Genomic DNA, 27,914 nt, shown 5'->3' with positions numbered 1-27,914 from the left:
TAGAGACGAAATATTAAATTAAAATGAGATGGGATTAAAATGAGATATGCTTTATCCAAAAAGTATTTATTGTTTATAGTCTCGGTAGTTTACCACACACACACACACACACACACACACACACACACACACACAAAAGAGAAAAAACAGGGTTGTGTGTAAACTGTGACAAAAAAACAAACCACAAACACACAACAAAAAACTCTGTAAAAAAGTGTTAAAAGTTGGGGCGACAAATAAAAAAAAATAACAACAAAGATTAAAAATACAGAAAATTGTTTGTAATACAGTTTTGTAGTTTTAATGTAAATGAGATATTGGGAATTTTGTGGCTGTTATATGTCAAAATACTGCTGGAAAACTAGTAAATGGACATACATCAAAATATGTAAACTGTTAATTTTATTAACTGCAAACTTTATCACTTCACGCACTAACTAACTTCCTGTTCTTAACATTTAACATTATCTCCAACACTGTGGCTGAATGACAGAAAATTGACAGAAATGATGATTATTATAATTATATGAATTATGCGATTTAATTTTACATTTGTACTCACTGCATTTATTTACAGCACTAAACAAGAACTTAACAGTTCATTATTTTTTGTAGGTCTGATTTTTATTTAAAGTTAATTTTACATTTTGTGTAATATGCTTTATGTGAATTATACCAACTGGAGTTCCGCTTGAGTGTATTTTTACCAATATTTAGACGTTACTACACTGAAGCGGAACTACATGCAGTCATATTTTGACACGTCAGCTGTAGGCGCCGGACACATTTGTAAGCTGTACTTGTCGCATTTCCTTGCTCGGCTGTGTTGATGTCCACCGATGTGAGAGTTTTAAGTGAAACGCTTTTCATTTCCTTGTGTTTTCTCGTCTTTATGAAGATGTGTCTTACCTCTGAATGAAAAAACTGAATGAGCTGATTTTTCCGTTGATTAATTCTGTGATTCAACCGCCTGTGTTTTATGATCTGGCATGCTGCCATCACCAGGTATGTCTAAATTCATGTGTTTCACCTTTTCAACTTACATGTGCTTTGTATGTACTTGAAAACGTCTTATATTGATTTGATGTGTTTTATTTCTACTTTTCTGTAACACTTGGTAGTTTTCAGATGAGAGCGGGACCCTGCGTCTTATTGTACTCTGAATATAGTGAACCTTAGCATCTCCATTGGACTTATTTCTCTTTACTGTACTCTTATTTATCATAGATCAGGGTTTAACTTAGTTTTATTTTGATTTTTTGTGATTCCATGCAGTCGTCAGTTCTACCTTCAACCCCAACAATGAGTGACTGCCACAGTTTATGATTAATGCAAAGTATTTGCGCAGGCGCACTGGTATGTGGTCATCTTTTTTCCTGATGTGTTGCCATGTGCATGCAGCGTAATTTGAACGTTTTTCACAAACTCACTTTCTCGTCTTCATCAGAATTGTTCAGTCCAGTGAATTCCCCATTTCACTGTTTGTTGCTCACTGCACCTTTTCACTGCTTCTCCATTGCATATTAAAATGATATAAACCTATCTGCTTTGATCAGCATGATTCTGCTTCCCATAATGCTGTCATTGTACAAACTAAATGATTGAAGGCATTTATAGCAACTTCAACTAAAAATCTCTCAACTAAAAATCGGTTTAGTTGTATCAGTTGTTTTCACTCATCTCCTTTTGAAGATTTGCTGATAGGACTGGAGGGTTGAGGCCCACTAATCCATCATGGAGTCCTCAAATTTAATCAGACACAAGAACGGGAGGCAGAGGAAGCAGGTGGGTGGCACCCTCCCACCTGAAAACATGAACGACATGGAGAGTGACTTCTCTGAGCCGGGGATAGAAGACGAAAGAGAGCAGGGTTCTCTTCTGCTGCGAGGGTCGCCTCGCAGGTCTGGGATACGCGGCGAGCTGGGGAATGTGTCGCTGCTTCTATTTCTCTATGTGCTGCAGGGGATTCCTCTTGGACTGGGTGGAAGCATCCCTCTGATTTTGCAGAGTAAGAATGTCAGCTACAAAGACCAAGCCTTCTTCAGCTTTGTCTTCTGGCCATTTAGTCTCAAGCTTTTGTGGGCACCCCTGGTGGACGCTCTGTACTTCAGTAGGTTTGGTAGGAGGTAAGAAAGACATCTGGATGCTGATTACCCTGATGTTTTAATCTGTATCCATGTTATTACACTTGATATCTCTAGACTGTGCATCCTTCTCCTAATTATGTCTTCCTCATGTTTCTGCAGAAAGTCATGGCTGGTGCCCACACAGTACCTCTTGGGCCTCTTCATGCTCTACCTTTCTGCAAAGGTTGATTCACTGCTGCAGAGTAAGGGAGGACCAGATGTAGTCACGCTTACTGCGGTCTTCTTCATGCTTGCTTTCCTGGCAGCCACACAGGTAAGCTTCTTTAAACACCATGATACAGACAGATATTTAGATCGATGAATAAAAGGCGTTTCCTTTCTTTACCTCCTTGTTATTTAAGGATATAGCTGTGGATGGCTGGGCACTGACTATGTTATCCAGAGAAAATGTGGGCTATGCATCTACATGCAACTCTGTAGGCCAGACAGCTGGCTACTTCCTGGGAAATGTGCTCTTTCTGGCTCTGGAGTCTCCTGACTTCTGCAACAAATACCTCAGAATAGTGCCCAAAGACACCGGCATTGTTACCTTGTCAGGTACTTTCTATCCATAACCTCTAAAAAGTCAAATATATTTCTGTTGGTGAATAAACAGCAGTTTTGGTCTTTTGTTTCCTCCGGTGCAGATTTCTTGTTCTTTTGGGGTGTGGTATTCCTGATTTCCACCACTCTGGTTGCCATCTTTAAAAGGGAAAATGTACGTGGCAGAAGAACGACTACCACCCCGGAGGAAACACAGGGTGTCATGGAAACCTACAAGTTGCTATTATCCATCATCAAGATGCCAACAGTCTTTACCTTTTGTCTCCTGCTTCTCACTGCTAAGGTACTTGGTCACTATTGGATACATGAAGGTGTCACTTTTGGATATTTGCCAGGTGGAAATGTAATTTTTTCCACTCTCTTTGTGTTTCAGATGGGTTTCTCTGCAGCAGATGCGGTTACAGGTCTGAAGCTGATGGAGGCTGGAGTTCCCAAGGAGCAGCTAGCATTGCTAGCAGTGCCCATGGTACCTCTCCAGATCTTCCTACCAGTGGTCATCAGTAGATACACAGCAGGGCCCAGACCTCTGGACATCTTCTACAAGGCCTTCCCATTTAGGTGGTAACGCATTCTGCACACACTACGCACACATTCAGTAAACAGAAGGCTAAAACGATCTTGTTCTATGCTGCAGGCTGCTTATCGGATTGGAGTTTGCTCTGCTAGTGTGGTGGACTCCCAGCGTAAAACAAGAAGGAGCCTTCCCAGTTTACTACTATGCCGTAGTGCTGCTCAGCTATGCATTGCATCAGGTTTGCAATTTCTTTGCTGTTCTTATTTTCTAGTCCAGAGTGCTACAGTGTCTTCCAGCTTACTGCCTCTGTGAAAAGACTACTAGCCGCTGTAGTCAAAAGAAGACTCTTATTTCCATCTGCTGTAATTGATATCAGGTAGTGTGGCTCTGTTCTGGCAGAGCAGGACCAAGAGCCCATAACAGAGCAGCCATCAATGCCAACAGGGACTGATTAGGTTATACAGAGCATGAAAACAGAAGCTGAGTGGAGATGGGTTGCAAAGCAGCTTCAAGAGATGCAGAAAGTGTACGCAGGTTAACAGCAAATATGAGATTTGAGATTGAGTCGTTTCATAGTAGAGTGGCTTAAACATTCACTTGGGCAGCAAAAGGCCGCTGGTCAATTCCACCAACAGAGACACTCCCCTCTGCGGCTGTCAGGAAGGGCATCCGACATGCAGAGCTTGCCCCCTTGTGACAAGGATGTGCTGGATGAGAAGAAGTTCCAGGTGAATCATTAGCTGATTGGCCAGAGTTGAGGATTTTATGGCCTACCTGAAGAAACACTATACAGGACTGCAGTCCTTTAGAAATTTGCCAACAAAACTAGGGATGGGTATCGAAAACCGGTTCTTGTTGAGAACCGGTTCCCACTGTTTCAATTCCTTGGAATTGTTTGCCATTTTTGCAAACGATTCCCTTATCGATTCCAGTCGCCCCGAATGACGTCACCACGTTGCGGAGCGTCATTTACCTGGCAGGAAACATGGCGCGTAAGCGGCTCAAACGCTCAAAAGTTTGATTATACTTTACGAGAATGGAAGACAACAGGGCAACTTGCAATACTTGCAAAGTAGATATTTCATTTAAGGAAGGAAACACTACAAATATGCAAAAGCATTTGCTCACAAAACACGCGATAACCTTAAATGAATGTCGTGTTTTTAATTCCGCTCCGGACTCGTGAATCTCAACCCAGCAGCAGCGGTAACGTTTGCACGTCCTCTCCCGTTAATGCGGCAGGTAAATAATCAACTAACAGTGCATACTATGTTAGCGCGACCTGCCTTATTACAAAACCTGCCATTACTGTGCGTTTAGGTGACCATGATGAGAGAGACAGACAGAGTCTGGCTCAGATGCTGGCAGTTCTCGCTGCAGTCTACCGGTAGCGTCTCCTTTCAGGCCAGGATAGACGAATGTCTCCGAGCAGTGACTAAATTTGTGGTCAAAGGCTTGCACCTATTTGCCACAGCAGATGATTTTCAGTAAGTGAATGTGTTTAATTGTAGGCAGGGACATTACTGGATATTCTTGTGTAATTGCTACAGAATAATTTATGTTATACTTTGTTATTGCTACAGAAGAATATTTATTTTATTATTTTACATTTACAATTTTTTTTTTCCTGGGGACCCAGTGACACCCCATTGAAGAGCTGTAGGCTGTGGATCTCTTAAGATCTCACTGTTGGGTTTGTAAGGCCATGTTACTCCTAAATTTCTATCTTGTTCAAAGAGAAGATATAAAACAAAGTTCTAAGCTAATCGACCTTAGTGTTCTCCTTTTTTAAAAAAAGAATCAATAAGAGAATCGATAAAGAATCAAATCGTTAAACAGAATCGAAAATGGAATCGGAATCGTGAAAATCTTATCAATACCCATCCCTAAACAAAACTGAATTAATAAGATAATTAAGCAAGAAAAATCAGGTTATAGTAGACTGAAAGAACTTTGTTAACCTCCTGTTTTTTGTTTATTATTCTCCAGGTGGCGTTGTATAGCATGTACGTGGCCTGCATGGCTTTCCATGCCAAAGTGAGTGACCCCCTTATCGGCGGGACCTACATGACCCTGCTGAACACGGTCACTAACCTCGGAGGAAACTGGCCTTCCACTGTGGCTCTGTGGCTGGTCGATCCACTGACCTCTAAGGAATGCCAGGGGGCTGCTGGGCAGAGCTGCGGCTCTTCTGAAGAGGCTCTGGTAAGTGATCAGAGGATGGGGCAAGATGGTGTGTGTGTGTGTTCTCTTCTATAATGCTCTAAAAGTTCGAATAATTCTTTCTCTCATGTTCAAACCTCTAGCTGTGTGTGAAGGAAGGCGGGGTCTGTGTGACGACACTGGACGGTTACTACGTGGAGTCTGTGGTCTGTGTTGTGATGGGTTTAGCCTGGTGGGTGTGGTTAGGGAAGAAAATGAGGCGTCTGCAGGAGCAGAGCCCAGCTGCATGGAAGTGCAGAGTGAACTGAGGAGAAAGCGCCATCAGCTACACCGCAGGCACTCTTTGGTTCACTTGACCTTCATTTACTACACCAAAAACTGCTGAACTACTTCCATCCTCATACATCCCGTGTCTCCGGCCCTGCTCTAGCTGCTACATTCAGAAAGCATTTACCCCCACGCTTTGCTTCTGTCACGCTGAATTATACATACGTGAAGATATTCACTATTTTTGTCTTTTGTCATTAATCTCACTAATAGTAAATGATATTGTACTCAAAACTGAAACAACCCTCAGACTATAGCTACAAAGTTATCTTGATTTGGCTCTCATATATATCCTGCTGCTTGAAATCGCTTAACCAAAAGGAGCTCAGTCAAAGATTAGGTCATGTTTTGGGTTCGTTTAAACGTGCTTGGATGGCCAGGCTATGCTGCTCTGCGCAGTTTTTCTTTTTTGTTTTTTTTACTTTAAATGGCAGAAGCACATCATCCTTTCTAAACCTTTCACAGAAGAAATCTTGTAAAGGAAGAACTTTAGACAGACTCGTTCACCTGCCACACCTTTGTTTGGTCTACGTTAAAAGGATACTTGAGGAAAAGACAGTCAGGATACGCAGAAGCACTTAATCTGACCTAAGTATATGCAGTTTAACTCAGTCCGTGTAGTAATCCAGCTAAATTACCTCCCCCTCAATATTTTCTTAAAATGATTTTCTGAGTAGGTTTTTTTCCCAGTAAAGTAATTTGTGCCTTATTTAGCTTTTAAGTCTTTAAAAAAAACAAACCATCGCTTAGTCTGAGCTGCACTGTAGTTAAAAAATGAAGGCAGGGAATATTAGTTATTTGCAGATGAAGTTACAATGAAGAATACTTATTTTCACAAATCTACTGTCATTTAGAAAGCTGCAGTTAACGATATGGCTGCTTTCATACGCCAGTTATTTTTCTGATTGGGCAGCTATGTGCATATTCCTTATGAAGACTCTAAATTGCATACTGCGAACCATCTGTGGTTACATGAAGTGAGATATGTGAGATCTAAACTGCTTTATAAATGTGTTTCTTAAATAAGGACCAATTAAAAATGGAATTGCATTGTTGGTCGGTGCCACTCTTCACTGTTGGACCATTTAGGTTTTTAGTAGTCTGCCAGGTGAAGGTGTTTTAAGCTTCCAAAGACAGCTGGTATGATTTTTCACCGGACAGTATACTTGGCATGCTTCAGTATTCAGCCAGGCCCCAGATAATAATAGACTGCATTCTCCCGATTTATAGATTATTGATGCAGCACATATTAAACCTGATGTAGGCATTTAACTATAAATCTGTCTGCATTTGCAGTGCATATCGAGGATCTCTTAGCTGAGTGCACCTGCTGGGACAGTACAGTCAGCTTTTGCTATAATAAATTTGTGGTCACTTAGAAAGGTCCTTGTTTTTGCAGGAAAAGCACTTCTTTTCATCTAACTTGAAAAGAAATAATAAGAAATCATTTTTAGACATCATCACTTGTTTGTTTGAATAAGTTTTTGTGCTACAGTGTGTAGTACTCCCTTCTCAAACAAGCACAGCCTAGCTCTCATGGCCCAGAAAAATGGTGTTGGTCATTGTTAGTCAGTGGTGCTAGCTTCAGTTATCATGCAAATGTAGCCAAGATGGAAGAAGTCCCTTGGATGACACCAAAAATACAGCTTCCAGATTAACGGAATCAACTTTCTGGGAATTACTTACCTGGATGATTGAGCATGGATCAAGACAGTGTAGTTCTGATGAGTACTTTCTAACTAAGCGGCCAATCAAGGACCAGTGAGACATCTGTTTTGTTTTTTTTAAAGCTAGACCCACTGATGTACTCGTACTCAGCTGTGCACAGAGGTCTCTCACGCCTCTTTCCATTACACTCAGCTCTTTGAAGGGAGTAGTACACATAGTTGCATTAAAACCATTTTGAGACTTTAAGTAACACTAAACTAGCCAAGTGTTCTTCAGCTGTGACAGCATCACTGGAAAAAGTTTATTTTTTTTTATCATCAATCAGCTTTTTTGACACATTAGTGAACACTGGAACACAGCATTGATGGTTGGTAAAAATGTCCTCTATATGCCTGTGTAGATATTCCATTGAAAATTATACGTTTATGAGAAATTATTATATAATGCTTCATTTAAAGAGCTATACACAGATATGCTTTCCTCAAAAAAATGTTTCAATGTGATCTCACAAGCCCAAGAGTGGAAGTGTATCTCTTTGGCAGGTGGTTCATTCCCAAGTTTTTATCATTACATATTTGTAGCAGGCAGATACGGGTTTTACTTGCCGTTGCCTCTAAGAAAAAAGAATTTAATGGCCACCAAACAATTCAGATCTCAGACCAGCAGCCTTTGGAGTGAAACTTGACGAGTGTGTTTTTTCTGATGTTTTTCATACTGTACACACATTCATGAATGAATTTCTCTGAAACCAGCACTCAAAAGTCCGACTGTGTCAGATAGAAAAGCAGAAGTGCACAATCAGGGTTCGTGTGAGGGTATGGCTACCTTTGAACTCAAATGGTTTTGTAAACTGCGTTTTTATAGGTTTTTTTCCACGTTTTTGTTCAGTCCCTCATAGTCTACATTAAATGAACCACTTCAAATGACCGTGGGGCCTTTCATGTTCATTTGTGGCCACGTTTTATTTTTTTTTTAAACAGCTGAGATTCAGCTTTTTCAGCATTATCAGGGCGCTGTGATTGTTTTGATTTTGTTTGGGAATCAGTAAAGTGTGAAGTTTTTTTAGTAGAGGTTTCAGATTATTTCCTGATAAGCTAGTCTCCATCTTTAAAAGAATTACAATTTTTTTTTATTTATTTATTTTTTGCACCTTTTGTGTTTGTGATGAGTTCAAATCTCCAGTTACAAAAGGAAAAAGGACTGATCAGATGCCTGGTGATACATTCAAATGTGCTCGCAGCACAACTTTGTAATTAAACGATATGCAAACATACGAGGTCTCCCGGTGTTTTTCTTGAAATTAAAACACGGCACGGCAGTTTGTATTTCTTTTACAGTTTATTTATAATTTTTCTTGCTTTCCGAGACTTCTAAAACATTGCTCCTTAACAAGTTAATGCAGAGGCAAGGAGGCTGTAAATGCTGCTCCAGGCTTTTGGAGCATAAAAACGGCAGACAGTCCAGATCAACTGGTGCCGCAGTCTCCGATGTGAATCATTCCACGGGTCAGGTGAGGTCCGACGTCCCGAAAACAGCAGGGGCGCAGCATCTCCTGCTGGGTGTAAGACTGAGGAGGGTGGGTCAAAGAAAGCAGCACCGAAATCAGTTTGATGTTTTGTGTGACGGTAGGGGAAGAGACAGTGGTTCACGCTAATGCTGAATGAGGCTCGTGTACCTGATGACGTGCCGGCTAACCCCAGTGATACAACCCATAGTGTGGTAGTGCCTGAAGAGTGGATAACTGAGGGAGGGATCCCACGCCAAATGAACCATTTCACACATCATCCATAACACCGACGCTCAAAGATTGTAAAAGTCAACAGGGGTTTTACTCCTTTGAATCGAGGCTCTCTGGTTCATCATGGATGTGTTTATTAAGACAAAGCTATATTCATCATCACCAGAGCCGCCTTCTGTCTGCTACTCAAAGAAAATTTCCTTAATCCTTCTTTCTTTTTTTAAAATAAATTCATACCTTTTCACTCAGATACAGGAAGCATTTTATCTGAGAAGTCCTTTCCAAATTCTTCCAATAGAAGAAGCTCGCCTCCCCCCACTTTTAAACAGCGTAAAGCACTTTGGATATCTTCTAGCCGACTGCATTTCAGTTTGAGTTACTTGCATACCGTGAGACTTGTTACAGGCTGCAGCTCCTCCAAACATCTCCTGTTGTAGTCCATTTGAGTGGGGGTGGGGTCGGGGTAGAAGACGAAGGTCAACAGACCTGAGGTGTCGGAAGTGGTGAGACGTGATATCGTCGGTAGCACTTAACCATAGCACGCCGGAGTCCCAAATGCACGCACAAACTCCAGGTTCTGACAGTATATGTAGTGTGTGGATGTGCAATTTTGGATTTTCATTGTCTCTAGCATCCATTTCTTTTTGCTTTGTTTCCTAAAAAAATAACATTGGTGGGAGGAAGAAAAAAAAAAACAGTCAAGAAATATACTCTCCTAAACAGTGGCGGCGGGGTCATAGGTTCATACGTAGATGCTCGGGCCGTTTGGCCATGACAGGATAGGCTTGCTGCTTCATCTGAGCAAGGTTGATCCCAGCAGGCTGACGGATGGGGAGAGGGGCCGAGGCCTCGGCGCTGGTTGTGATGTCCATCTGCTCTGGGGTGGACAGTTCCATGGCCTGGTCTTGAGGAGACTGGAGGACACCGGGTCCACCGCTGGGAACGAGGGGGCTCCGATGCCAACAGTGCCCCCCTGAAAACTTGACCGGGCTGAAAGCACAGAGGAGAAACAGGTGAATGATGAAAAACGGCAGATTGATTATTTTCTGTATTTTAACAGCAGAAAAAGGGCAAAATTCAGACACAGTGACAAGAACAAGTGATTTTATCAGCTGAACTGATGAAATATTGTGATGGAGAACAAAAAAAGATGATTGAGACTCGCAATACCATGTACACAGTGATCTATAGAGACAGATGTTTCTTTACTGTCTGAGGGAGAATCTCAGGAGTGTGGAGTCGAGCAGATGAGATGGAGAACATCACTAAGTTTGCTCAGTGACCTCCTGCCCTTCACTGGTTTAAATATGCAGACTGGTACAAGATCCAGCATCTTGCGGCACACACTGAAAGATCCGAGCTTCCTCAGAAACCAGAGAGATCTGAGAAAAAGTATTTGTACCCTGGAGAATCAGCAGGATTTCAGCACCAACTACTGTCAAAGTGTGGTGTGATCTTCATCTAAATAACAGATGCAGTCTTAAAACCATCGGACTAAACTAACACACATGAGGTCAGCTGGACCTTTCATGTCTTTATTGAACTCACTGAGTAAAAACTGACTCCAAGCTGGAAAAACACAGTAAGTTCTTAAATTTAGGAACTTATAGAAACTCCTTCGGGAGCAACAACCTGATGTTTCATGCAGCTCATGTCACAGTCACTTAGGTCAGGACTGACTTGTGTTCCCAAACGTAATTCGTGTTCTCCATCAGCCTCTCCTGAGCTTCAGGCCGACTCACCTTGGAACATGCAGGACTTATGATCTGCTGCCTCTTATCACAGGACATCTTTAGAGGTCATGCCACTAATTTTATAATAAAAGCACCACAACTTACAAAATAAAATGTTAACTATATTTATTTTAACTTGTTTTTAAGCCGACTGAGAATCTGCACTATATCTAAAGACCATAAGTGATCATTTTATCCAAAAAACATACTTTTAGTGCGGTATGACATCTGGCAAATGTTACTTCTGTATGAAAAGCATTTGTACCAGAGGCATCAGCCTGAGGACCGTCCGTCGCAACACAAACATGCTCGTTTCTCACGCTGACATTACCTGAGCGGTGTCCTTGGGCTGTCCGTGATGCGTCGGGGTGAGCGGATTTTTGGCTCAAACGAGAATTTTTCTTTGATGTTTTCCAGGACCGACGGAGCGATATACGTGAAACCCTAAATCGCAGGGAAAGAAACAGGTCAGGGGAGACGAAGTCGTGTTCAGGACAAAACTAATGAGAGGAATCCTCGTTTACTAACGAACCCTGTGATAATTAATAATCTTTACAGTTTACCATTAAATCCTAAAACAACTGAGAAATCATTAAGATGACACCTTACTGTCCTCCTTTGAGCCTTAAGAGATGCTGCATATGGATTGAGTACTGAAAACTCTAACAGAGCCCGAGTCAGGAGTTACCAGGAAGGCTTGATTGGCGCTCTCACTGAGGGTCGAGTCATCCGGGCTATCGACGGGCGTCTGACTGGTGAACTTTGAGTCAAACTGACTCACGTCGTCAGCCGATTGCTGCGAAGACAGAAGAGAGGACACGCAGGTGAGGGGGTACAGCAACACGAGCGCGTCTGAAACAGGAGAGGTTGCGATTCCCGAAACGTAACTTGAAACTTAAGTTGAGGACTTCTTGCAGTTTCCCGCTCGAGTACTCACCAGAAAAGGCTTGAAGGGAGGCTCCACTTTCCGAGCCAGCAACTCCTCCCAGTTGATGTGTCGGAAGAAGGTATGACTCTATGGCACAACCACGCACAAAGCGCAATGAACAGATGGAATATGCGTGTTCTGCATCTATAGATAAGCACTGAGTAGTTCATTGCAGAGCTTGTGCGACTCATCGCCGACATCCAGCTGCATATTCTCACCTGCACCTCTGCAGCGTCTCCTGCTCCTGCTCCCAGGCGCGATGAAGCGTTTCTCTTTAGCAACTGCAAAAAAGTAAGAAATAAAAACAAGAAGACAATAACAACACAGCTAACAGGAGGGAAAAAAACAACCTCTACATACCTTTTTTAGGAGGTCTCGAGCTTCATGTGTGAGGTACGGCGGGAGGCTGAGCTTACACTTCAGGATCTTGTCAATTGTCTTTTTTCGGTTTTCACCAGTGAAAGGCGGCTGCAGTAAAACATGGAGCTGAGGTTACTCTACCGTCGCTAATGCGGATTCATATTTCATAACAGTCCATTAATAAGAGCCAATGAGAAAGCTTTTTTTCTTTCCAGGCTGTTAATGTTTAACTGACCGCTCCTGTGAGCATGTCGTACATCAGAGCGCCCAGACTCCACCAGTCCACCGCTCTGTTGTGCCCGCTTCTCATGAGGATCTCTGGAGCCCTGTGATAATGCGAGTGCTTATTACTGGTGCAGCAATATTACTTAGCAAAGATCATCAAGCGGCCACAAAGAGCGACTCTCATTGCTGGATAAGAGATTAATTAAAAACAAGAAGTGTACTCACATATATTCAATGGTGCCACAGAAAGTGTGCGTGACCGTGCCGTCGTGAATGGATTCTTTACACAGCCCGAAGTCTGTCAGCTTTACGTGACCTTTGAGGAAAACATTAGCCTCACATCAACATATATATTGAAAAAGAGCTGCCATTATAAATCTTAAGGTCATTTTTGATTTTTTAGCCATTTCCCATCTCACCTTGGCTGTTAAGCATGATGTTCTCGGGCTTTAGGTCTCTGTAGATGATGCCCTTCTGGTGCAGGTGACCCAGAGCCATGGAGATCTCTGCCAGGTAAAAACTAAAGAAAGAGAAAAACTTTAAGCCGGTCTGAGGTCCACATTGCATCTGAGCCATCAGACAAGAAAAGACAAAGCATATATTTTGCTGCTTATGCTTATCTGCAGTGTAACAGAACTAATGACCTCATTCAGACTGTCGACATCTATAACAGAGGTCTCTGAGATATTACGTCATCTTTAACCAATCCGAACATTTCATCCTGCAATCTGTGTTTCAGTGCGTCATCGTGCTCACCAGGCTGTGTCTTCCATGAAGATGCCCTCTCTCTCCAGCTGCATAAAGAGTTCTCCTCCTGCACAGGTGAACACATGTACATGCTACTAACAGCCATATATGCACACTCCTAAATGTCTGACCCGTGTGGAACACCCGAGTAGAAAGAAGAGGTGATAGTCAGGTTCTCGTGTTCGATAGATGCAAACGTTTCTGCTCGGGAATCTAAACCACAATTATGTGACTCACACTACTCGTATATTAACCTCTATCACACCGAGATGGGCGAGGGAAATTGCTGTGACCCCTCACACACGCACATTAACTGTTTGGGACACTCCCCTCTGGCCTCACGGCAAAATGAAATAGTATAACATTATCTAATATCAGACACATTAGAGATAAATGCATGATTAACAAGACAGCAACAGTGTAACGGATGTGTGCATTAGATCCTGTTACATACAGTTTGAAGACAGCGTGAGAGCACTCTGGAGAGATGAGAGAGTGAAGAAGGAACAAGAAAAAGGGTGGAAAATAAAATGCAAAGAACTCAGATTTCAGTGTATTTACAATATTCAGATCTGATGTTTACACTGAACCTGGTTTCTTCCTGTTAAAAGGGAGTTTTTCCTTCCCACTGTCACCAAAACATTTGCTCATAGGGTTGAGGAGGTCATATGATTGTTGTAGTTATATTTCTGGTAATTTTATATTTTATCTGGTGCGAGGTTTCAGAGGGATTTGAGGTTGCGACGTAAGGTAAATTGCGTAGATTTCCCACTGAAGCATAAATCCCCTGTAATTTTGGTTGCTCAACTCGTGCTGGTTTTTAGGAGGAGCTCACAGGCAGACAGAGATTTCACGCATATAGTAAGATACAAGAAGAGTGCCTGCTAGGAGCCATATTAATGCTCTGTATATGTGAGTGTACTGCTTGCACTCACCACTCAGATACTCCAGGATGAGGTATAGCTTCCCTCCCGTCTGAAAGGCGTAGATGAGATCAACAATGAAGGGATGCTTTACTTCCTCCAGGATGTTCCTCTCCGCCTTGGTGTGGGCTGTGTCCTTGGCGTTGCGCACAATCATAGCCTGCAAATGAACAAATCGACATTATTTAAGAAGCAGACACAGCAGGATTATATGCAGCATATTTTTGGTCACTGCCTGTTTGTCCCGCGTGACTAATACAGAGAAAATAACAAGACTTCACTGTAAGACTCAGGGCTTCAGCTTAGTCATCTGCAGTACGGTGGGCAGAACAACTCAAAAGCTTGACCAACAACATGCCACCCATCCAGGCGACACAGAGACACTATATATGTATGTGAGTCACAGTGTAAGTAAAAGATGACATTTTAAACAAGTGACTAAATTTGTACCCCGAAAATAAACGACAGCGTGGATGTTCTTAGTTTGAAAAGCTACTTCTGTGTCCATTAAACACTTAAGTTCCTCAAAATAAAATGCTGTAACATCGTATTTTGCAATATGAAAGTAAAATTAGCAAAGCGTGCCCATCATATTTGATATCTTGCACAGACAGAACTCAATTAATTCACTGCTGTCGTGACGAAGTGCAAAACCCTTTAAAGTAAAAACATTTTGCATTTGGCTGCCGAGTTGGATCACATGACGCAACCAGCTGGATAGTGCAGTACTTAACAAATGCATTAGTGTAAGGTTTATGTCAGAGCTGGCCTAAAGTCAAAAGTATTTGTAATTACATTACTAATGTTGTAGTAATGTAATGTTTTAGCGGTTGAATGTCATGCATCAAGTCCAGTGTGCTGTCTCTGTTCTTCTGTTTGTCATTTGTCAGATAAATAATACCAAGGTTTGGGGTTTTCTTAGAGAGATATTTGTGTTTTCTTGTTTTTAATCAGCACGTGCTGAGTGGTGTCTCACTTTGGTCAAGCTTTTGAGTCTTTTGGGCTACGTTCACACTGCAGGTCTTAATGCTCAATTCCGATTTTTTGATCAAATCCGATTTTTTTGTCTGCTCGTTCACACTACAAATAAAATGCGACAGCAAACGTGCTCTAGTGTGAACGCTCAAAGCGGCCCGCATGCGCAAAAGAAGATGTCACACACAACGCGCTCTGTTTAGACCCAGAGCAAACAGTATTGTTTGACTGATGGCCCTTAATATAAAGACTTCGGACTTTACGTTTCCCAATTTTTGCTTTAAGTTATTTTGTTATTTACATAATAATGTAGATAACCTAATAATTATCCTTATTGCTGTTTTAGAGGAGCGGTGCGTCAAAGGATAGTTGCAGATTTCTGTCAGAATCTGCAGATTATACAGTACAAATAAAATGTTCACGTTTCTCCAACGTTGTCTTCCCAGCAGTTTCACCGGATGGCCAGGAAGCGTTCGCGATGTCTTATTGGGCGCTTCTCTGGCGCTGATAATTGGCGTCTGTCTTGTGTCTGTGACGTAAAAGACGGATTTAATGCAACTTGACCATTCACACAGCAGTCGCTTTCTGAAACATCGGATATGTATCAGATTCAGTACCACATACGAAAGTGACCCAGATCGGATTTGAAAATATCGGATTTGTGCCGTTCACACTGTCATACCAGGATCGGATATGGGTCGCATAGAGTCAAAAAAATCGGATTTGATGCGCTTTCGCCTGCAGTGTGAACATAGCCTTAGTCTTCCATATGAAAGCAGCAGAATCACATTTCATTATTATTATTCTAAGTCTACTTTCATAAGTTTAGCAAGTCAGATCAATCACCTGGTAACTTATAAACTAAACAAAAAAAACATGCATTAAAATACGCGAAGCCCTACCGGAGTACACCGGGAATCATTATGTGCACAGAGAGAAGAAAAGCACTCTTCCTTCACTCTTCTTTTTGTTTACTAAACACTTTTGTCAGAAGGCCAAAAAGCTGCCCGTCAGCAACTACGCTGTCTCAGCACTGAGTGAAAGACCAATGAGAACTGGCTGATTTGTGCAATTTAATTTGAATTTCCAGCTCTTCTCACTTCTTCCAACTAGTCTACTAACACGTGCTTATGAAGCATCTCAGAAGTCCGCAGTCCAACCTCAGGACTTTGAGCCTTTTCCCTCTCTCACTCTCACACATGCAGCCCTGAATCAAAGTTCCAACTAGAGAGTAAATCAGAAATTATATGACGGTTTTATGGCAGTCGAGGCTGAAACATTAACACACAGGATGATGACGATGCGTTCAGCAGTTCAGCTATCACGTTCAAAACACTACTCTGGATTTTGCACGGTGCTGTACTAAAGTCTTAAGCCAACTCTCTTTTCTTTACATCTTACCAAGAGAACGGGAAACAGATGCAGCAGATTATTGAAACACGCAAACATGCACGGATATACAATTTATGAGGCAAAAGCAGAGTTTGTACAATTCTAACAAGCTTTGACGTCAACTACTTTATCCTTTAACACAGACTGAACTCAGTTAGGAAAGCTGTCGTGTCATTTCTTTAAGTAGTCTTCAGAAATAGTTTTCCAAACTTCTTGAAGGACATTCAAAGCTCTTCTTTGGATGTTCTCAAGAACATCAACTCAAGATGATCACACACAGCTTCAGTAATGTTGAGGTCCGGCATCTGGGGAGGCCAATCCATGACAGAGTATTGCTGGATATTTTCCTATTTCTCATGGACATGACTTTCAGATGCTATTCATCTGCTTTGGATATTTTTTTAAGGCCTGTCGCATCTTCTTTTTGTCCCCCACTTGCCAAGTTTCCTCAAATTTTTTGAAGGACACACTGAACACCATGCCAAGATATGCCAAATTTTCAACCAAACCTATTTTATACCTGTCAGCCTGATATATCTTTGTAGATTCACCTTAAGAGATGTGCTTTTGTGACACTACACTGCTGCTACTAGCAGCAAAGTGCCTAAAGATACAACTTGAATGATTCAGTTTAGTGTAAAAGAACGTGGTTTACCAGCCTCGAGAACTATTCCTCAAGCCCACTTTAAAAATGACAAGAAGGTCATTTAAAAGTCATCCCAGTGGAAGCAAGATATGAGGGGTAGCTCAGGACTTTTACACAGTACTCTACATACGTTTTCTACTGAAGCTATAGGTTCAAAGGGACACATTTGGCAAATGAGTGGATCGAACGTTCTCACGTGTTTTGTATCGACGCATTTGGTTCGCTTTGATTTTTCTTTGAAAAATACTGAAAACAAGCCAAACCACAGGAAATCGCTCCAAGTTTAAAACTGATTCGAGTCAATGAACGACAGGTGTGAAAACGCCCTAAGTTGTGAATCACTGCTCAAACTTTATCTGATTGTTTTAAATGAAGAAGAATATCTAAGCTTTTCCTTCACTGGACATGAAATCTGAATGGAAGTTTTATGTAAGTGCGATCTCTGGAAAATTCTGGTATTTAACTCAAATTCTGCATTCATACAGTGATCTCTTTCCACATGGAGGCAACAACTGGCAGGTTAGGACAGACCAACGTGCAATGATAAACTGTAGTTTAAAAAAATAAATGTATGCAACTGGGAATTTTGGGCAAGTCAGGACTGATTTCATACCTTGAGATGCTTCATAAAGCTGGCCTCTATCGCCACCCTACAGCCCCGTATCGGAGCTGTGCCGCTGCCTTAAAGCCAAGGGGTTTAAACAAATAACTGAAACGTGGCAGTTCTTTAATGTGTCACCAGGGTCACGTAAGCCAATAAAGCAGAAGCAGTGTGAGAATCGAGCAGCGTCTAATGGGCTGAGGCAGAGTGTTTTAAGTGCCAAGGCTGCAGCAGAGCAGAGCTGATGGCAATCTACCAACTAGCAGTGAAATCTTACCCGGCCACAGGCTTCAGAGGCAGCCAGTGTTTGCAGACCAAAGCATCGTAATGTTTAATGACAAACATGCAGCTGTGTTCATATGAAACATGATGAGAGGAGCTCTAATTGATGAACAGGATTGTGTGTTCTGGAATTGGTGAAGGGTAACATAGCAAAGAAAAGGGGAAGAAATGTACCTTTTTTAAAACTTTCATGGCAAATATTTTGCCCGCTGCAGCGCCAACAACCTTTCGAACTTGAAAAACCTGCCCAGGGAAGAAAGAGATCGACATGTCAAAAAGATGCGCTTTAAGAAATGCGGGTCAAAGCAATAACAGACACCAAATAAAAGAGAGCGCTTTGTCAAGGCAATGATTACCTTTCCGTAGCCACCCTTCCCCAGGACGCGCAGCAGCTCGAAGCACTCCGGTCGGATGTTCTCTGTGCCCTGATTGACGTTGTCCTCGGATATCTCGATCTTCTCGCAGTCATCCATGTTGCTGCAGTGAGACATGTTCGACTTTCTATTATGCCCGTGCCTCTTTTTGACCTCTTTGGTTATAAAAATCTCACAAAAGTCAAGTTTTAAAAACTTACAACTCAATGCACTGCTCCATGAGATCAGCGATTTGACCCTGGGAGAAAAAGAGGAAAACAAAACAAAGTTGTGAAGGATTTTTCTTCATTTTTGTCATGAACAGAATCCACAGCAGCCATGGTGTAAATGGTAAATGAACTGGGACTTATAAATAGCGCCTTCCTACTAAAGTTCTTCAAAGTGCTTCTTTCTACACGTCTTATTCATCCAATCACACACGGGACTATTCACTATCCCTAAGTGCTTTTTCTAACACTCACACTCTGATGGATGCACCCAGGGAAACTTTCAGTTTGCCCAAGGATACATTAATATGTGGACTGAAGGCGCTTGTGAGAGATCCATCGGTTTTTAAGGCTTTCTCTCAGCTTTTAACTTCATAAGGACATACCCAGTCCTCTACATGTTTAAGTAACAACTACAATAAAGCGTTTCTAACACTGTGCTTAGCAGCATGCAGGGCAACAGCTGTTTACATTTAGAGCTGACTTGTTTCATCAGTAAATTCTTGTGAATTCAGTTACTCAGCAGCTCTTTTGAATATTGATTAATGCTTCCAATCAATCTTTAGCAAAAAATACCAAACATTTTCTTCTCACAGCTTCTCCACTTGCTGGTTTTCTTGCCTTGCAATCAGTAATAACTGATCTACAACTCACTTAAATAATCACTCATGAAAACAGTAAATATTTATAGCAGCACCTAAATGATAGCCTCTTGCACGATAGCCTTAATAAAAAAAATCTTCCTCTTTAAAGAGGCTGATGTGACCTTTCAGCAAAGCTTTCTTGATAAAGTTTACACATATAGACAGTGTGTGCTGTGTATTGCACTCTCTTCTGTTCAGCAGCTGCACTTGGAAGTTTTTTTTTTCTTGTTTTTGTAATAAGAAGCCGAGACTCCGACAGCAGCTCTTCAAAGCCCCCTCATTTTAAAAATGCAGTGTATTTCTGGAGTATTGCTGCCTTTTATATCTCAGCGAGAACAGAAACAAGCGGACACTCCGGTGCACATTCCCACTCTGGCTGTCACAGTCCTGCCAAAATAAACTGTTGCGCTCGGAGCCACATTTATCACTGCAGCACCTTTGGCCAAGTAAGGACGTCTTGCTCAACTCCCAACATGACAGCGCTGGGCTTTGCCACAGCGTCAACACCGTGCGCATGTCATCGCCGGATCACGTTAGCATTAAAACCGGTGACAGCTCTGTCGCGATCCCGGTCATGCTAATTAGCACTAGCTTCGGCTATGTCCCTGTGTGAAAAGGGCCTGAGCTGTCCGGCTGCAGGAGAAGGCCTGCGGGCGGCTGTCAGGCAGGCTACCAGGCTAAGCAGCTAGCTTCCGTGCGTGGAGAGTTTCTGCTGTGACAGCTTTCGCGGTAAATCGTCAGCGTCTCCCGCTAAAGTATACCTCCTCGTTCTCATCGTCGGAGACATTTTCCTCCGGCTGGTCCAAATCAATGTCAAACACTCCAGCCATGGCAGCGCTTCGCTCGGATCGCTCTGTCACACACCGCAAGAATAGCAGGAGTCCCCCACCTCATGGACAAACACACACCGCCGCCATAACCGGCTACTACACTGAGCATGCGCACTGCGGCACTCACAAAGTGGGCGGTAACCTCTTTTCATTTTGTCACAAATACGCTACACTGCTTTTTTCACAAGTTAGGATTCACTGCTGGGAATTCCTCCTCTGGCTTTTATTTAATTCATAAACTTGGAAATTATTATATTCGTAAATACAATACGTTTATTTAAGCTTAAATATTAACAAGTAATGTGTAAGTCAAAAAGCTGGCAAAACATTAACATTCACTTTACAAGATTTGTAGACAAGGGTACTGTTAAATATGAAAGCTTGACGTAACTCTTGAAGGCAGAGATAAGTATTACAATTTGTAATAATACAATTTTTCAAATTTTATTAAACACTTGTTACATATCCTACAATGAAATATTAAGGCAACATTAAAAAAAAACTCTTCCTTTTGAGAATAAAGTCGAAATTTCGAGATATTTGCAATTTATTTTGTGTTTTTTTTATTTTTTATTATTTAGTATTATTATATTATTTTTTTCTGGCCAGATGCAGCTGTCTGCACCATCTCTTCAAGTCCTTCTGTTTATCACCACAATGTGTTTATGTGCTAAAAGATAAATATTAAACTATGAATGAACTAGAATCAGTTTATGCTTATTAAACTGATTCTGAAATACGATTTCATTTACTCATCGACAAAAGGCACGTGAAACAACTTTAATCTTCACGTTTCAATAGTATTTTAGTATAGTGATAGACTTTATTCTTAAAATAAAATCTTAATGTGGTCCTGATACTCCTTTGTACCATTCATGCATACCTACATACGAACAAATGATGTGAAAACAATAAAAAGTAAAATTTTGAGTCATTATCTTAGTATTTCATTTACTAAGTATCTTGAAATTTATAGATACTGACTTAAATTTGATAGCAAAAAAGTTTTTCCAACCTAACAAACTACAGTACTTTTAAGTTTGTAAGTTATCGAACTTCTTTCTTTTAGTCTTCCTTTAGTATAATGAAACCATATCATATTTATATACAGACGAAACAAAAGGGATGTTTTTAGCTGACTTTGTTTATAGGATTTTTTTGATATGTAATGTGTTTATTTGAAGGTGTGTAATAAGTGTTTAATAACGTTCAAAAACAATCTTTTTGGCAAAAAATTAAAATGTATTTGGATATACATGGTAGATGCTGACAAAGTAAATAGCAATTAGAGGTGGGTGAATCATCCAAATGTCAGTAGTGTCGGTACTGAATCTATACTAGTGCGTTATGATCGATACTTTGTTTCGTTTCTCTTACGTTCAGTATGTACCCCACTGACTTGTGTTAAATAAATTATTTCTTTGGAAATAAAAATACACATGCACTATGACAAAGGTCTGAACCTTTTTGCGTTGACTTTACAGAACAAGCTTTAGTTTGATTAAGTTTTATTTTGAAACTTTTGCCGGTTTCGACCGGAAATGCCAGTTCAACTTCTTGTGGCGGCTTCGCGAACGCTGTAACACCAACGTACCAGATATATCTACGAAGGTATAGACAGCCCCGAAGTTATGAAGCGTTGCTCCATCAGCTCGAGGTCGCGGGTGTGTCACAGCGTGGGTGCCATCGCTCTGTGACCGGTACTGAGTCATCTGGGTGGAACATGTCTGTAGTAACAGTTCAGCTCGGTCAGTGCGGTAACCAGGTGGGCCAGGAGCTGTTTGACATCATTTGTAGCGATGCTCAGGAGGGACAGAGGAAGACGTACAGCGCTGCCAGCTGCGAGCGGTTCTTTCACCAGACCGCACACGGAGGTACGACGCCTCTCTAATGGTACTAAACAAAGTCTGAGTCCCGTCTTCCGCACTCATGTTTCCTGCCGTGTTTTTCCCTACACCAGACCTCGTTGCCAGGGCGCTGTTGGTAGATATGGAGCCTAAAGTAATCAACCGGAGTATGAGCATGGCTGCAAAGTCAGGCAGGTGGAGCTATGGAGCGAGTTCTCACTTCAGCCAGAAGCAGGGCTCCGGAAACAACTGGGCTAATGGGTAAGGATGGGACAGTATGAGCCCACCTATTCTGGAATGCTGTCATTTGATAGCATTCACGCTGATCACCTGTTTCTTTTACTGATCTAGGTATTGTGTCCATGGTCCTCGTCACAGAGAGGCAGTGGAGGAGCTGGTGAGGCGGGAGGTGGAGCGCTGTGACAGACTGGCTGGGCTTATAGCAATGATGAGTGTGGCAGGGGGGACGGGGTCAGGTGTCGGCACCTACGTTACTCAGTGTCTCCGTGACATTTATCCATCATCCTTTATCCTCAACCACCTTACCTGGCCGTACGGGACTGGAGAGGTGTGGACGCTGACCTATCTTTAACGTGGTGTAAAAGAGAATCGTGCTACCTTCTGACTGTTTACTTTCAGGTGATCGTCCAGAACTATAACTCTGTGCTGACGCTGGCTCATCTCTACCAGATGTCAGACGCCATACTGGTGCACGAGAACGACACGGTGCACAGGATCTGCAGTCGGCTTCTTAACATCAAACACATCTCTTTCAGTGATGTCAACAGGGTCATCGCCCACCAGCTGGGCAGTATCCTGCAGCCCGTGCTCACCGCTGACTCCCATGGAGCATACAGCAGAAATCCTCTGGGTGAGAAAGGACAAACACTACTTACACCTGCAGTTGTGGACTGAAGTTTACACACTCGTGGTGGGCTTGAATGTCATGGTAATTTTTTGAGCTGCTGTTTTTCCAGGTGGAACCTTTGTACAGCATACATCTTTAATGATATTAAAAAACAAGAGTTTGGTGCACAAGTTTGAATTTATTTTGGATTTTCCGTATTCCACACAGGGTCAGAAGTATACATACAGGTTCAAATGTATACATATAAGTGTTGCACAAGGATCTGCAATATCTTTTAACTTGCCGAGACCAATTCACTTCTTGTTAGTGGTCATGATTGAGTACATCTGGTAGCTTCTCTTTGGCAGCATGACAAGGATGTGTTTCATAGCCCTCAGTGGATTGACCAATACTCAGAACACTGGGAAAGTCCAATGAACTCAGCAAAGATCTAAGAACATCTGTAGATTTGCACAAGTTGGGAAAGTCTCTGAGAGCCATTTCTAAAGAACTGCAGGTTCCAGGATCATCAGTTCAAACAATTGTTGGGTCATTAAAGATGTATAATCATATTCTCTGGGAAAAAAAGCAGTTGAAACAAATGACTAAAGGTTCCCACAGAGTTTGCCTTTCTCACAATCCAGCCTTTTTTTTTGTCAGGTGAATTGGTGAGTGCTCTTGCCTGTCATCCAGAGTACAAACTACTGAGCTTGTGCACCATCCCACAGATGGCCAGTTCCTCCATAGCCTACAGTACGTTTAGCTGGCCGGGGCTGCTCAAACACCTGCGACAGATGCTCATCTCCAACACAAAGATGGAAGAAGGCAAGTGCACACTAACATAACCGTGTAGCCTGTTATGTCAATGAGATATTGTTGGAAGTGATAGTGAGAGGATCTTTGTTTGTCGTGTGACAGGTATAGACTGGCAGGTGCGTCCTCCTGCTGACTCTGGGCGGAGCAGGAGTCTCACAGGGAGCAGCTTTAACACCTCTCTGGCCAACCTTCTCATCCTGAGAGGGAAAGATGTCTACAGTGCAGAGACAGGTCAGATGGATGGATGAAACATTGATTTAATTTAATTAAAAGGGGGAAAAGGCAGTGATTGTGTGAGTTTACCAGATAAATTTATGACAGTCGTGTAGGGGGATGATGTTTCCAAAAGACTGATTAGAGCAATTCTTTTGTAATAATGTAAGTCTGCAGATTGTACAGAGCAGGGGATGTGAATTATGTGCTTATGTGCTTAGGTGGCATTGATGATCCAGCCCTGTACACCTCCTGGCTCTCATCCAAAGAAGCTTTCAGCTTGTGGAAATCCCCTGTAGCCTTTAATAAGTATGAGAAATCTGCCACGCTGGTCAGTAACAGCCAGGCTCTGCTCAGACCTTTGGATGACATGGTGGGAAAAGCCTGGAATATGTTTGCCTCCAGGTGGGTCAGTCCCTGTACATGCACAGTAAGGAAAAGCTGGTCCCAGAAGTATAACTGAGCAGACAGTTTCTCTTTTTAAAAATTCTTTTCTTTCACTTTTCCTGTGTTACAGGGCGTACATCCATCAGTACATCAAATTTGGCATCTCAGAGGAGGACTTCCTAGACAGCTTCACGTCTCTTGAACAGGTGATCTCCAGCTACAGTCAGCTGTGCTAGCACTGGGGACTACTGTGGCTTTCATGTAGATAAGAAAATAACACCTTATGTGTTTTGTATACATTTTTTATATTGCTGCTTTGATTTCACATAATTCTTTGAATTCCTGGACTCTGACATCTGTACTGTCGAGAACTGAGACACTGGATGTCTCTATTCAAGATATAATGCTGGAGCTACTTTATAATACTTGCATCTCAAGTAGTATAGTGTCAAGTTATAAGATGGGTAATAAAAGGCTACATTAGTTATAAAAACTGTGTAGATCTATGCCAGACACTTGTTACCCCAGATTTGCAATCACAACACCAGACCTACCTCTCAGCTTCCTAGTAGATGCACCTATAGTATCAATTTGAAAATCCTAGATTTGAGAAAATTTGACCTGTGACCTTAAGGCAGGGGTGTCCAAACTTTTTTCACTGAGGGCCACATACATAGAAATATAGGAGGGGGTGGGCCACTTACTAGAAATTAGGTATATAACCTTAACTTTAGTGTATTAAAGTTAGAAAAATCACTTACAAGTGGTCGAATATATTATATTGTTGAATATAATTAAAGACAAAACTGCCTTCATCACAGCTTTCCATAAATGGATCTTTATTGATATATTGAGAAAAAGCTTTGGTAGCTCATTCTCAGAACAGCAGCCTCAGATTTCCTCTTAGACAGAAGATTTACAGCACAGAGAAAAAACAATAAAGGGGAAAATGGGAGGGGCACATTTCAAGTTTGTTATTTAAGTTATTAGGCTTAGCAACACACCTATTAACGTTCGTTTGAAACCGTTATCAACATTAACAGACTGAGCTGGACTTAATAACAGGAGTGCATATAATTTTAGTAAATTATTCTGGTTAGTATGTAAATCGGGACATCCAGCCGCGGTGCTGATCCGACGCCACTCGTGCCAAAAATCCAGACAAATGTCAATTGATCAAGGAGCAAATCTGCATCAGATGAGATCAGCTGACTTTGCGTGTGCTGTGCACAGCGGTGTGTACTCTGTGTGTTAACAAGAAAAGCGCATATAAGAAAGTGGTGTGCAAAAGCAGGGTAGTGACAGAATTGATGCGCATTATTGATATTTGAAGCATGTGTACCTGCACATTAACACACGGGTACTGTGGAATATATGTTTTACTCACCTAAAGTGCTCGTCCACTCCCCGCAAAAAAATAGCAGCTGTGCGGTGTCTGTGGCATCAGTGCTCTCATCGCATGCGATGGAGTAAAGATCAAAAGCACAGCTTTATCAGACATTTGCAGTTTAATGTTGGCTGACAAGTCTTCAACAACTGGATTTCTGGACATGCTGACGTTGTTGACGGGCGCATTATTTCGGTGACTTTAACGAGACCGTGTTTTATGAGGTCTCCATCTGAAAAAGGCTTGCCATGTCTTGCGATGAGTTGGGCGACCTCATAGCTGGCTATTGTAGCCTTTTCCTGGACCTTTTGACCACGAAAAAATGACTGTTGCTGACCCCGCAGGAGAGCTACCCTTTGCTTTAATTTCTGCTCTCGCTCAGCACCAGTGTAGGATGCATAGGCCTGATGTTTGGTTTCATAATGACGTCGTACATTATACTCTTTCATAACTGCCATAATTTCAGTGCAGATCAAACAGACACACTTCCCCTTGAATTCTTTGATGAAATATTCACTCTCCCACCATGTCTGAAATTTTCTGCATTCACTTTCTACCTTTCGCTTCTTTGGTTCTGCAATGTTTAGTAACTAACTTGGGCTAAATTTCTTCTGTGATTGTCCTTTTTGGTGGAGCAACTGCCTCGATCGACAGTAGCTCCCCCTGGTGTTAAAACTAAGAAGTGCAATACACTCAAGCAAAAGTTGAAGTGCGGGCCATATTCGATTCTATTTATAAAATTACTTGCGGGCCAATTAAAAATGGATCGGGGGCCGCAGTTGGCCCGCGGGCCGGAGTTTGGACACCCCTGCCTTAAGGTCAAGGTCACTGCGATTCAAACTGGTTTGATATTTTTAATAGATACACCAATGGTATCGATGTTCGTCACCTTGTTCTTGAGTTATTGCATTCACAAACCTGGGCGTCCACGCCACCTGTCCGACTGGGTGGCTACAAAGGCTGACGGGTAAAAAGTATATCAGAAGAAGATCACTTGTGAAATCCTCGCTGAGGGATTTGCACAGATCCTGTAATGTGTGCAGCAAGATGCTGGAAATCTGCCAGTCATTCAGTCAGCAGCAGCGTAAATGGCACGTTGCTGGTGTTTGGTCGGGTCAGGAATCCACAAGGGTGGAAACCTCAATGGCTAGAATCTGGAAGCATTTGAGTCAGTGAGGGGCAGGAGGTCACTGAACAAACTGCTCTCCATCAGGGACAATCCATGTTACCTGCTCCACTCCACACTACTGAGCTCATTCTCCTGCAGCCTCATTCGGTTGAATGAGGCTGCCATAAAGAACGCCTCAGGAACTAATTTCTCTTGTTCTCTAAGAAACTCTACCGCAGCTCTTCTTTTTATGACCGCTGAACACACCTGTCAGTTTCTTACATTTAATCTACATACATTTTTTTTAAATTAATGCTATTCCCACTATTCTTTTGCAGAATGTCTTATGTTTCTTTAACTTCAATTTTTTCCATTTAAGCAGTTGTACATTAACTTTTTGCACTACCTCACATTATTAGGCTTTCACCTGGGCCTGCAGTACTTTTGCAGTGTTTTTATTGTAGATTTTACTTTTTATTCTTAATCCTGCTGCTGTAACAAAGACATTTCCCTTGCAACAAAATAAAGTCATGTGTTACTTAATCAACCATAGCTACTGATAACATAAGCGAGTGTGTATATTTATTCTTCTCTTTTTAAGAATGCATCATGTTAAGTTTTTCTATGTAAATAAACTGTATTGGCTACAGCAGCTTAAATATGCATTAAGCAGTAAAATGTCCCAAGCTGAGATCAGCTTAAACGTTTACAGTTGAAATGCAATCAGTGATCATTTTGAAAGGCAGCACCGCACAAAGAAAAGTAGCGAAAGAATCACTTTTCATCTCTTTATTGTTCATGAGTTTTACACAGTAGAAGTGGAGTGACATAAAAGCAAAGAGTCTCTTTAGATAACAGCGTTGTCCGCACGCACACCCACTAACGTGTAGCTGCAGTGCTCGAGACGAACCCAGAAATGCTGAAGGCCAACAACTTCAGCCAGCTTACAGACCGCTGTTGCCAAGCACATCCAACAGCCAACACCAGTCTGATAAGCTAGCTGATGGTGTGGAAGAGTGGTGTGAAGAAATGCCAAACCACATGGTTGGGGAGTCTCAACCATGAGCTGAAATCGGCCAGGATCTACAGAGTATGTTTAAGAGTCGGGAAGGCAGGCAAGCTGAGAAATAATCAACATCAAAAACCAAATTCTGGTCCTACCATGAAGGATGTCATGCGTCTGGTACTAAAAGCAGTCAAAATAAGTGTGATAGGGCTGACGTGACACTTACCTTAAAGATGATTGTTTCAAAGAGACGATTACAAATCAAATTTTTTTGTGTTGGGTCTTAAACCTAACAGTATTACGGGGGGGGGGGGGGGGGGGGGGGGGGGGGGGAAGC

General features: G+C 42.0%; 3 protein-coding genes and 1 long non-coding RNA gene across 8 annotated transcripts; 3 read left to right on the top strand and 1 right to left on the bottom strand.

Annotated features, from left to right (window-relative positions):
- The first annotated feature begins 691 nt into the window (after positions 1-691).
- On the top strand, positions 692-11,630 carry slc33a1 (solute carrier family 33 member 1). Of its 4 annotated transcripts, XM_085130420.1 has the most exons (11): positions 692-789; positions 899-1,005; positions 1,276-1,356; positions 1,693-2,126; positions 2,247-2,400; positions 2,489-2,684; positions 2,774-2,973; positions 3,064-3,248; positions 3,325-3,442; positions 5,194-5,409; positions 5,511-11,630. In XM_085130420.1, the coding sequence occupies exons 4-11, from the start codon at positions 1,735-1,737 to the stop codon at positions 5,673-5,675; spliced, it is 1,626 nt and encodes a 541-aa protein (XP_084986546.1). In that variant the 5' UTR covers positions 692-789; positions 899-1,005; positions 1,276-1,356; positions 1,693-1,734; the 3' UTR covers positions 5,676-11,630. The 4 variants fall into 4 exon arrangements, with proteins under 4 accessions (XP_084986546.1, XP_084986545.1, XP_084986547.1 ...); XM_085130419.1 differs by lacking the exon at positions 692-789 and having other exon boundaries at positions 796-1,005; XM_085130421.1 differs by lacking the exons at positions 692-789; positions 1,276-1,356 and having other exon boundaries at positions 796-1,005.
- On the top strand, positions 3,449-4,984 carry LOC146504202 (uncharacterized). The gene is made up of 2 exons (XR_014868645.1): positions 3,449-4,446; positions 4,525-4,984. It is a non-coding gene; the product is annotated as an uncharacterized LOC146504202 (long non-coding RNA).
- On the bottom strand, positions 8,479-20,092 carry rps6kb1b (ribosomal protein S6 kinase B1b). Of its 2 annotated transcripts, XM_085130423.1 has the most exons (15): positions 19,898-20,092; positions 18,487-18,524; positions 18,269-18,389; positions 18,087-18,155; positions 14,029-14,176; positions 13,103-13,160; positions 12,766-12,866; positions 12,572-12,662; positions 12,357-12,447; positions 12,122-12,229; positions 11,980-12,042; positions 11,771-11,848; positions 11,522-11,629; positions 11,165-11,277; positions 8,479-10,090 (listed from the first exon to the last, which is right to left on the bottom strand). In XM_085130423.1, exons 1-15 carry the CDS (start codon positions 19,964-19,966, stop codon positions 9,835-9,837), a joined length of 1,512 nt encoding a protein of 503 aa, XP_084986549.1. In that variant the 5' UTR covers positions 19,967-20,092; the 3' UTR covers positions 8,479-9,834. The 2 variants fall into 2 exon arrangements, with proteins under 2 accessions (XP_084986549.1, XP_084986550.1); XM_085130424.1 differs by lacking the exons at positions 18,269-18,389; positions 18,487-18,524; positions 19,898-20,092 and adding an exon at positions 17,908-17,918 and having other exon boundaries at positions 18,087-18,152.
- Positions 20,093-21,495: 1,403 nt separating this feature from the next.
- On the top strand, positions 21,496-27,886 carry tubd1 (tubulin, delta 1). The gene is made up of 9 exons (XM_085131305.1): positions 21,496-21,840; positions 21,927-22,074; positions 22,165-22,381; positions 22,453-22,684; positions 23,321-23,485; positions 23,579-23,707; positions 23,911-24,094; positions 24,207-24,716; positions 26,288-27,886. Exons 1-8 carry the CDS (start codon positions 21,690-21,692, stop codon positions 24,310-24,312), a joined length of 1,332 nt encoding a protein of 443 aa, XP_084987431.1. The 5' UTR covers positions 21,496-21,689; the 3' UTR covers positions 24,313-24,716; positions 26,288-27,886.
- Positions 27,887-27,914: the final 28 nt, after the last annotated feature.

Source organism: Neolamprologus multifasciatus, chromosome 14, assembly GCF_963576455.1.
Source record: "Neolamprologus multifasciatus chromosome 14, fNeoMul1.2, whole genome shotgun sequence".
Classification (NCBI taxonomy): domain Eukaryota; kingdom Metazoa; phylum Chordata; class Actinopteri; order Cichliformes; family Cichlidae; genus Neolamprologus; species Neolamprologus multifasciatus.
Note: the sequence above shows the minus strand (reverse complement) of the source record. Positions and strands in the feature narration are given on the sequence as shown.

What these genes read in the sequence shown, in the direction of transcription:
- tubd1 (XM_085131305.1), top strand. Translation starts at nt 21,690, where the DNA reads ATGTCTGTAGTAACAGTTCAGCTCGGTCAGTGCGGTAACCAGGTGGGC. An exon ending in ATACAGCAGAAATCCTCTGG is followed by an intron (nt 22,685 to 23,320) that starts GTGAGAAAGGAC and finishes TTTTTTTGTCAG; the next exon opens with GTGAATTGGTGAGTGCTCTT. An exon ending in TGTCTACAGTGCAGAGACAG is followed by an intron (nt 23,708 to 23,910) that starts GTCAGATGGATG and finishes TTATGTGCTTAG; the next exon opens with GTGGCATTGATGATCCAGCC.
- slc33a1 (XM_085130420.1), top strand. Translation starts at nt 1,735, where the DNA reads ATGGAGTCCTCAAATTTAATCAGACACAAGAACGGGAGGCAGAGGAAG. An exon ending in TACAAGGCCTTCCCATTTAG is followed by an intron (nt 3,249 to 3,324) that starts GTGGTAACGCAT and finishes TCTATGCTGCAG; the next exon opens with GCTGCTTATCGGATTGGAGT. An exon ending in TCAGCTATGCATTGCATCAG is followed by an intron (nt 3,443 to 5,193) that starts GTTTGCAATTTC and finishes ATTATTCTCCAG; the next exon opens with GTGGCGTTGTATAGCATGTA.
- rps6kb1b (XM_085130423.1), bottom strand. Translation starts at nt 19,966, where the DNA reads ATGGCTGGAGTGTTTGACATTGATTTGGACCAGCCGGAGGAAAATGTC. An exon ending in CATCATGCTTAACAGCCAAG is followed by an intron (nt 12,663 to 12,765) that starts GTGAGATGGGAA and finishes TTTTCCTCAAAG; the next exon opens with GTCACGTAAAGCTGACAGAC. An exon ending in CTCGAGACCTCCTAAAAAAG is followed by an intron (nt 12,043 to 12,121) that starts GTATGTAGAGGT and finishes ACTTTTTTGCAG; the next exon opens with TTGCTAAAGAGAAACGCTTC.